The sequence below is a fragment of the Rattus norvegicus genome, chromosome 17 (assembly GCF_021556685.1).
Source record: "Rattus norvegicus strain SHRSP/BbbUtx chromosome 17, alternate assembly SHRSP_T2T, whole genome shotgun sequence".
Taxonomy (NCBI): domain Eukaryota; kingdom Metazoa; phylum Chordata; class Mammalia; order Rodentia; family Muridae; genus Rattus; species Rattus norvegicus.
Genome location: NC_141550.1, coordinates 14,836,751 through 14,845,795, shown reverse-complemented (window position 1 = coordinate 14,845,795; position 9,045 = coordinate 14,836,751). Strand labels below are relative to the sequence as shown.

General features: G+C 47.4%; 1 protein-coding gene across 1 annotated transcript; it reads right to left on the bottom strand.

Annotated features, from left to right (window-relative positions):
• Positions 1 to 431: 431 nt before the first annotated feature.
• Positions 432 to 6,008, bottom strand: LOC134482685 (uncharacterized). The gene is made up of 4 exons (XM_087591677.1): positions 5,747 to 6,008; positions 4,410 to 4,461; positions 3,796 to 3,856; positions 432 to 3,579 (listed from the first exon to the last, which is right to left on the bottom strand). Exons 1-4 carry the CDS (start codon positions 5,930 to 5,932, stop codon positions 516 to 518), a joined length of 3,363 nt encoding a protein of 1,120 aa, XP_087447803.1. The 5' UTR covers positions 5,933 to 6,008; the 3' UTR covers positions 432 to 515.
• Positions 6,009 to 9,045: the final 3,037 nt, after the last annotated feature.

Below are 9,045 nucleotides of genomic sequence, written 5' to 3'. Positions count from 1 at the left end.
AAATGCAGGTAGAGATCCTCTCTCACCTCTGAACTGGGACTGAAAGTTTGTGATGAGTGAAGGTTCTGGGCTTTCTGGTGTCTCTGTGCACCAATCTGCACAGGGATAGGACAGAAGAGGGAAGACATTGGGCCACAGACCTGGCTCATCCTGGAAAAAGTGTAACCTTTTGTTGTCTCTGTAATGACAGAAAGATTATTACTAACTGCACAGCAAAGGGAGTGTGTGAGGGTGACACCTGAAAGTGACCGTGCCTTCCCACCTGCCCTGTCTCTCCATAAACTGCACTGGGGCAGGAGCAATGCTGACCTTCTCCTGCTCTATCGCTGTGAGACAGGAACCACCGTCCTGAAAGACAGGAGTGTTTCAGCTCCTATCTGGGAAGAGGCACGAGCATCGGAGGAGGAGCTCCAGTAGGAAAAAAAGAGTTTCTTTGCAGGGACAAAAAACAATGTTTATTACCAGGAATTATGGGGCAAGCAATGGCTGGGCAGGTGGGACATCTTCTGAAAGACTTACTGGGGGACAAAGGCTGCCTTTGACCTATTTTGGCAAGTCTTTCTGTCAGAGGCTCCCTGGGCATCATTGCCGGACTGCTTCTGGTCTCTACTTTCCCTATACTTGATTGGACTGTTCTCTTTGGGACCCGTAAGGTAACCACACCTCATTCCTTCCTTTGTTCTCTGCCTTGGGTTGAAGGCTTTATGGTCAACAACTGGTTGCTGTTTTTCTTCATTTTCTCTGCATTTAATGGAATGATTGTACCCCTTGGGGCTGCTGTATAGACAGGGCTCCTTACCAGTTTGTGCTCTAATTTGATCTTGGTCACAGGCAGTCTGGGCCGCAAGACTTGTCTGCTGCTTGTCTCCAATTTCTCTGTACCTGAATAACTGGTTCTTCTCTGTAAGGGTGGAATGTTGGTCAAAGCCCATTCCTCTATTCTGATATTGATCATGGGCTCTCTGAGCATTAACACTCAACTCTTGCTTGCCTCCAGTTCCCCTGTACATGATTGGATGGCTGTGCCCTATGGGATTGGTGTAGTCACAGCTCATTCTCTTTGGTTGGCTAGTCTTTGGGTCACAGGCCCTCTGAGAAGAGTGGGACGAGGCCTCCAGCTGGGATAACAGTTGTTCCACTTCACACCACTCTATCTTGGACGGGTCCTTTATTTTAAGGCCCAGCGTGTCCACTAGGATCTGGACCACAGCATTCAAGAGAGATTGTGTCTCCATACTAGAGATGAACTTCTCTTTTGCCTGATTCGGTAGAGTAGATGGTGGGGGGCTTTCATTCTTCACAGAATCTCCCTGCCCTTTGTCTTCTGTGTCAGGGTTAACGTACTGTAAATTGTTTTTTATTTTTGTCAGAAAGCTTTTTATATTATCCTGTTCATTTTCTGGCATATTAGAGTGACATTCAGGAATGACTATAACCTTGGGCTGGGTGGAGGTATCAGAGCCTTGAGAGGACTGCACTCCCCTAGGTCTTTCTTTCTGGCCTTTGCTTCTGGATGTCACAAAGTCCCCCTTTTCTTCATTGGGAAGAACCATTTTGTGATTGCTTCCTAGAATCTTATCCTTGGAAATCCTAAGATGCTGAGTCTCCTGGGCGTGAGTTTTCCTCATGAACACATCACGTAGGCCCTCCAAAGTCTTGGGATCTTTGGATCTATTCTGGTAGCTGGGTAGTGAAGGGTAGATGACCATGTCAGTGTGCACATGGAGCCTAGCGGTGGGTGACAGTGGCTGCTTGTCTGACGTGGAGTCAACCTCACTAATCACCTGTGGTTTTAGAGGTGGGCCTCTTGGGTGAGGTGGACAAGTTTGGAAATATTGGCCTGGGTTTATATTGGCCCTTGTAGATTCAAAGGCTCTGAAATTGATTTTGTTTTGGCCACTGGGAATCTTGTTGGGCCCTAGGGTTTCTTTCCATGGATTGGGTGTCTCTCTTCTTGCATCAACTATTCTGTTGGTCTGTTTGGCCACTGAAGATGGAGCTTTTACTTCAGGATCAACCATTGTGCCTCTCGAGAAGGGGTGCCCTGAGGCTACATTCTCAGATCTCTTGCATGGTACTTGCCTGACAATTCTGAAGCTGGTTCTTGGTTGCAGGCTGCCTCTTCCAGTCCCCCAAATAGTCCTCCTGTCCTGTGTTCTTGCCAGGAGGCAATAAGTATTGGCCCAGGTATTTGTGGTGCTCTGCAATGCAGCTCTCTCGGGCTCAGAGTGCCCATAGCTGGCACCAGGTGAAGAAGCTCTTTGGTTCTCCTGAACCTCTGAAGATGAGTGGACCAATGGAGTATTCTGCAGCCTCCTGGAAACTGATACTCTTTTCAACCTTGTCCCTCCTGGATCTTGGTGCTGCAATTTTTCTAGGACCACAGCAGCTTTGGGGAAGCGTTCAGCCTTAGAAACACAGGAGGCTGATGAAGGATACCCAGGCTGGGGAAGGTGTGAGGGTGGAACCCCAGACTGGAGATCTCTTGAATGCAGATCTGATCTTTTTCTGTGTTCTAGGATGTTGGATTCTAGCTCCATTTGAGTCTTTGAGTCAAGGAACGAAAGGGCCTGGGCGGTGTTCACATAGGACAGCTGGTCCGTCCTCAGTGCAGGTTTCTCCGTTTCTAGCTTATTCCCAGGGCTGCTGCTTGGAGTGCAAGGCAGAAGACCCTCCTGGATGGAGTCCTGCCTGTTAACTGGCCTCTTCTTTAAGGGCAACCTAGAGGGCACTGACTCCATCATGTGGCTCGACTTGTAGGTCCCGGAGTCTGGGGTGGATGGTGGGGCAGGTTGGGAAGGTTCGAGCTCATTCTTAGACTGCTGAGGACTATTTGCTGAGAAATGTCCTTCAGGGCTCTTCAGTTCCTCGAAGCCGGGACCTTGATGGTCTCCTACCTTACTCACCTGGTGTTTCTTCTGCTTCTCATGATCCTGGACCATCCAGTAGTGCTCAGGAACGAGGGAAGCTGACCTGATTACTTCAGTGAGCACGGTCCCCCAAGGAAAGCTACCAGTGGACTGTCTAATAGCGTCTTGGCTTGAGGCATTAGAGCCTGTCGTGTGCTTCCACTTCAGATCCTTTTGCTGGCCCTGGTTTTCAGTCTGGAGGGATGTCAGTGCCTTCATCCCAGGCTGTGAACATGTTGGTTCATAGGCCCTACTTTTGGATGATGAAGGTGGGTTTTTTGTTGTAGAGCTTGGGTATCTGTTCACTACCCGGGTCTCTGCCACACATAACAATCTTGATGTCGCCCATTGATGGGTCAATGGCTGGTCCTGGGAAAGCTGTGGAGGACCGGGAGCCAGAGGAAGAGCCGGGTAAGGGCTATATGAATTACGGAAGGGTGAAGTTTTGGTTTCTACAGAGGGAGGTTTCCTGGAGACCCAGGCAGTGGTCACCACTGACTGAGGGAGCACAGAGGATATGCCGCAGAAAATCTGGCAAAATTTCTGCTGTATAAGTTCCTCTAAGACCTTGAGGTAAGACAACAGCTGAGAGATGGAAAGCTGATCCAGTTTCCTAGTGGAGTTCCACGTTGGTTTTGCTGTGGAATCCCGAAGAGGAAGCTTGGTGAGGCTGCAGAAAACGGGGCAAAAGCATCAGCCCCACTCAGAGGTTCCAGAGGCCCATCAGTCTGTGTAAATATGGCACCTGTATCCCACAGCCCTTCCACTGACTCCCTATCCCATATCCCTTAGTGTCTACCAGGGCTGTATTTCAATCCCACCATACATAGTATGTTCACATCCTGAGTTGTGGTTTGAATAATTGCACAAATGGTTGATTTCTTACCTTTCCATGGATGATGATGCATTCTGGGTATCTTGTGCATTCTTTTTGCAATCTCTATAGTCTGAAAATAATGCCCATGTTATTGAAAATACACACATACACATACAAAAACCTATACATCACATAGGAATGTGACAGACACCTCTCATAAACACCATTCAAGCTAGGACTCGAATGCCAAACCACCAGAGTCTAGGGATATAGGACACTGAAAGAGAGCAAGGGCAATGGAGGGCCCTCATGTCTCCATTCACACTTTTCTTGCTCCTCCCTCAACCCCTCTCATTCTCCACATCTGTGAGGATCAGGTATCTAAAAGAGAAACCCAGCTTGAGAATCGAGGCTACCTGCTGTTAGGGAGTTATGGGACTCTCCCATACATGGGCACCGCATCGCTCCACTGCCTTGAACAACACATGTGTAGCTCCCAGCCCAGGCCAGCTAGAGCTTCATTGTATCACAAAAGCTAATGATTCCCTGACTCTGATTTCCTTGCCAGCAGCCCCTTCTTCCTTTCTGCATCTCCTATCCTCAGATGCATGGCTCCCATCATGATGCTGGTCCCTGAGGGGCAGGCAGGTGCAACTCCTCACCCCAGCAGAGCCGACGCCTACCCGTTATAGCAGCAGTCTTCTTCCTGGTGTTGCTCTGCCTCCTCTTCACATCCTGCCAGTTGGAAACAACACAAATGAGCTGGGGTCTGTTCTTGGCTCTCTGTGCTCAGGGACCACATGAAATCTGCATTTCTCAGGGAGCTCGCTCTCATCTATCCTTGTGTCAGTCACACTGTGTGTACACACATTTCCTTTTGACCTTGTTGGGAAAAGCAGAAGTGCTGTCTATGCCACAGTTATCATAGATGACCTCAGTCAGCGTTCCTCAGACAGGATCCTACCCAAGGCTGAGCTCTGCAGATGCCTCTAGGGTCTAAGGTGATATCTGCTTCCTCAGACCAGAGGAGCCAAAAGCCCTGATCTGTTGCCCTTGGTCTCATCACCTGCTTCACATCAGCTCAACACAAACAAAAGCAAGTGCCTGAGCAGAGGACAGATGGCCTTTCTCAGTGTTTGTCCTGTAGGTCCACCAGTTCAGAAATGCAGTGTCCATGAAGCCTCAGTAGTCCTTAGTGGCCTCTCTGCCATCCTGTACCGATGGTCAGAGATTCAGGCAGACTCCTCATGGCCATCCTCACCTCTCCCCGGCTGAGGTGCTGCTGCTCTTTCTGGAGATATCTGCTCACCTGTCTGTAGCTAGGCATTAGCTATTTTGTAGTTTCTTCTTTCTTCCACCTTTCTCCACCCCTTTTCTTTCACCCATTCTTTCCTCAACACTACATAGGAGAGGAAAAAAAAAGGATAGAGGGAAAGGGGCCAAAGTTATCTTTTCCTATTTGCTGCTGATTGGGGGGTTGAGTTTCTCGGGGGCAGATTCAATCTTCACCGTCAGGATATCCAATTTCTTCTTCTTTGGACTCAACTAACAAAGCACAAACAACAGCAACCAACCAAGAACCCATGACCCCCCCATGCCTCTCAAGGCACTAGTATTTATACACCCTCTGAAAAGTAACCAGAACTCCAAATGTCACACCAACGCAGAAACTATCTGCTGCTGCCAAAATCACACCCATGCTAGAGCATGAAGCAAATCATAGTCAGCTGCTGTGCACAGTTTGAATAAGTCCCATATATCACACCTGAGATTAGTAAAAAACCATAATACTATGTTTTGTTTTTTTTTCCTTTTTTTTCGGAGCTGGGGACCGAACCCAGGGCCTTGCGCTTCCTAGGCAAGCGCTCTACCACTGAGCTAAATCCCCAACCCCAATATTATGTTTATGATTAAAAATTGTCAAAATTTGTCACTACACCTGTATTTCTATGAAACGTGAGAGTAACCGTCATGAACAGCAGACGGCCCCTCCGTTGTGTGTGAACCAAGCTCTCCTTACCTGTGGGATGTCCCTTTGGCTCTCAGGTGGTGGTGACAGTGGGTACTTCTTCAGGAATGGGAGTAGTATGAAAAAGAGCCCCATTCCACACACAATGCCAAAGCTCATGTCCATCGCTATGTCCATGGTGCTGGGGCTCATCCAGGAGTCCATAACACTATTCATCAGAAGGAGAAAACCCTCCATCTTCTGAATGGCAGTGCATCTCTCAGGCCACTGAGCCCAGGGCTGCAGTGTGAGATGTGTCAGGAGGGCTCAGGCCATATCACACAGCTGTGGCCTCCTCATCACAAAGGGCTCCTGGCAGGAGAGAGGGTGCCACAGCCCCTCCCCAGCCTTCAGCGCAGTAGCCCCACCCACCTCCTGGCTTTCCTTATTCTCTCTTTCCACTGCTGAAGGAGTCAAAGTAGATCTCTGTCGATGTTCTGTTTCTCCTCCCTGAGCTCCAGAATTCCTCTGCTTTCTAGAAGATGTCTACTTGAGTCCCTCAGGTTCTTACTTTTTGACAATGCTGTCTTCTCTGTGGAACTTGAATTGTTTCTTGGGGATTGTTGCTCTTAGGATGTCTTTCTGCACATCCACGTCTCTTCATTATGAGATCGTAGTTTAGTTTAAGTGAGACATGAAACTTCCATTTGTCTTTTACAAATTCATTTATCTTTGTCAATTTACATAAAATATAATTTTAGTTCATTTCTTCAGCAATAGAATGGTTAGAAAAAGTGGAGTTCAATGTTCATCATAAGAATGTGTATTGATAATTATTATAGAACCTTCAATGCTAATTCGAATGTTTACCTTCTGGCTGTCACAAATAAGGCCTCTATGAACACAGTGGAGCCTGTGCTCTGGTGGCATGGTGGACCATCTTTTGGGTATATGCCCAAAAATGGTATGGCTGGGTCTTCAGGTATATCTATTTCCAATTTCTGAGGAACCTCCAGAAAGATTTTCAGAGTGGTTTTACCAGCTTGCAATCCCTCCAGCAATGGAGGAGTGTTCCCCTTTCTCAGATTCTCACCAACAAGTGCTATCACCTGTACTTCTTTCCTCTATAGGTTAATTTTTCTTTTAGCAAATTTTATTAGAATTCAGTAGGGCATTTTTTTTTTATATCTAATCGTCTCACTACTGTAAGCAGTGCCACAATCAGCATGTATGGTAGTTCTGTTTTTTTAGGAACCTGTACTGATTTCTTCCCTAAGGCTCCAGTTTACATACCCAATAGTTGTTGCTAAGGGTCCTTTCCCTATGACAGAGTTTCTTGTTTTCATTTGTTGTCTTGACCCCAGCCTTTGTGGTGTAGGTGAGATGGAATCGTCAAGTGGTCTCAAGTTGAATTTCTCTGAAGGACAAAGATGTTGAACACTTTGTAAAATATTGACCTCTGTGTATTTACATTTGAACACTGTGTGGTTCGTTAGTCTGTTCATTGATCGGATGGTTTGGGGTGTGTAACATTTACAGTTCTTTGTACATTTTAGATTAAATGTGCATCCCCTTCCTCAACTGTGACTGGCAACAGTCACCCATGTTTCTGGCTGTTTCCTTTAATAATAGCATCTGTTTTGCTTTGCTTTTTCAATTTTCTTTTGTTTTGTTTTTTGAGGTGTGGTTCTCTGTGTATTTCTGGATGACCTGGAACTCCCTCTAGACTAGACTGGCCTCAAACTCAGAGATCCTCCTATCTCTGCCTCCTGAGTGCTGGGGATTAAAAGTATATGCCATCACTTCCCAGCATGATGGTCGTGGGTCTCTCAGGGCCTGTTTTATTTTTGTGTATGTGGTTACCACCACCACATGTTATCCGGGAGATACTGAAAGGTGTCAGGGCTCTGCAGGACAATCTCTGCCTCCTGGCATGCACAGTGAGGTGTTAAACCCTGCTGGACACTGCTTCCCTGTGCCACGATATAAAGAGCTAGATGTTATGCCCTTTTGAACCCCAGTTCGTGAGCCACATACCTTGATAGCTATCAGTAGTAGGGTACTCCTGCCACCCCACACCTCTACCAGAGCCCGCTAGACACGCAGGATAACCCATGGTCCAAGACCGGGAGGTCACAGGGCTGAGATCGCTTCCTCGAACCATGTCCTAGTATCACATTCTTACTTTGGGCACTCAGACTGTGCTTCCCCACCCCTGAGCCATGTCCTGAGGCACAGCTTGACACATGCTCGGCGTGGCATAGGCACAGTCAAACTTCCTGTGTCCAGCCTCCCTTAGCAAGCCAAGCCCTGTGGCGGAGCCGATGAGGAACCCCTTTAATCCTACATATGGGTTCCTTTCAGTCTTCTTGTATCTGGTGAGGTTTGGTTTGTGGCCAATTATGTGGTCAGTTTTCAAGAAGTTTCTGTGAGGTGCTGACAAGGTACATCCTTTTGTGGTTGGGTAGAAGGTTATATAGATATCCATTAGGTCATAACCTCTGATAGTTTCACTATTTTTCTGCTTATTTTCTGTCTCAATGGCCTATCTACTAGTGAGAGTTGGTCATTGAAGTCTCTATTAATATGTGGAATTTAATGTGATTTAAGCTGTAGTAATCTTCCTTTTCATGAATGTGGGTAACCTTCCTTGCACCCACATTTGGGGCACAGATGTTCAGAACTGAGGTGTCTACTTGGTGGATTTTTCATTTTTTTAATTGGATATTTTCTTTATTTACATTTTAAACATTATTCCACTTCCTTGTTTCCCTTTGAGAAACCCTTTATCCCATCCCCCCCAACCATGAGGGTACTTCTCCACCTATCCTCCACCTCCCCACCCTGACATTCCCCTACACTGGGGCATCTAGCCTTTACAGGACCAAGGTCCTCTCCTCCCAATGATGCCCAACAAGACCATCCTCTGCTACATATGCGGCTGGAGCCATGGGTCACTCCATGACTACTATTTTGTGTGTGTGTGTGTGTGTGTGTGTGTGTGTGTGTGTGTGTGTTTTAGTCCCTGGGAGCTCTGGGGGGGTCTGGTTGGTTGATATTGTTGTTCTTCCTATGGGGTTGCAAACTCCCTCAGCTACCTCAGTCCTTTCTCTACCTTCTCCAGTGGGGACCCCATTCTCAGTCCCATGGTGCGTTGTGAGCACATGCGTCTGTATTTGTCAGGCTCTGGCAGAGCCTCTCAGGAGACAGCTGTATCAGGCTCCTGTCAGCATGCACATCTTGGCATCCCCAGTAGTGACTGTGTTTGGTGACTGACTGTATGTGGGATGGATCCCAAGGTGTGGCTGTCTCTGAATGGCCTTTCCTTCAGTCTCTGCTCCACACTTGGTCTCTGTATTTCCTCTGGGGAG

Bases quoted from the DNA above. Each gene is read 5' to 3' on its own strand.
- LOC134482685 (XM_087591677.1), bottom strand. From the start codon at position 5,932: ATGGAGGGTTTTCTCCTTCTGATGAATAGTGTTATGGACTCCTGGATG. The intron at 3,857-4,409 runs GTAGGCGTCGGC...CATTATTTTCAG, and splicing joins GAAGACTGCTGCTATAACGG to ACTATAGAGATTGCAAAAAG. The intron at 3,580-3,795 runs GTAAGAAATCAA...CGTTTTCTGCAG, and splicing joins GCATCATCATCCATGGAAAG to CCTCACCAAGCTTCCTCTTC.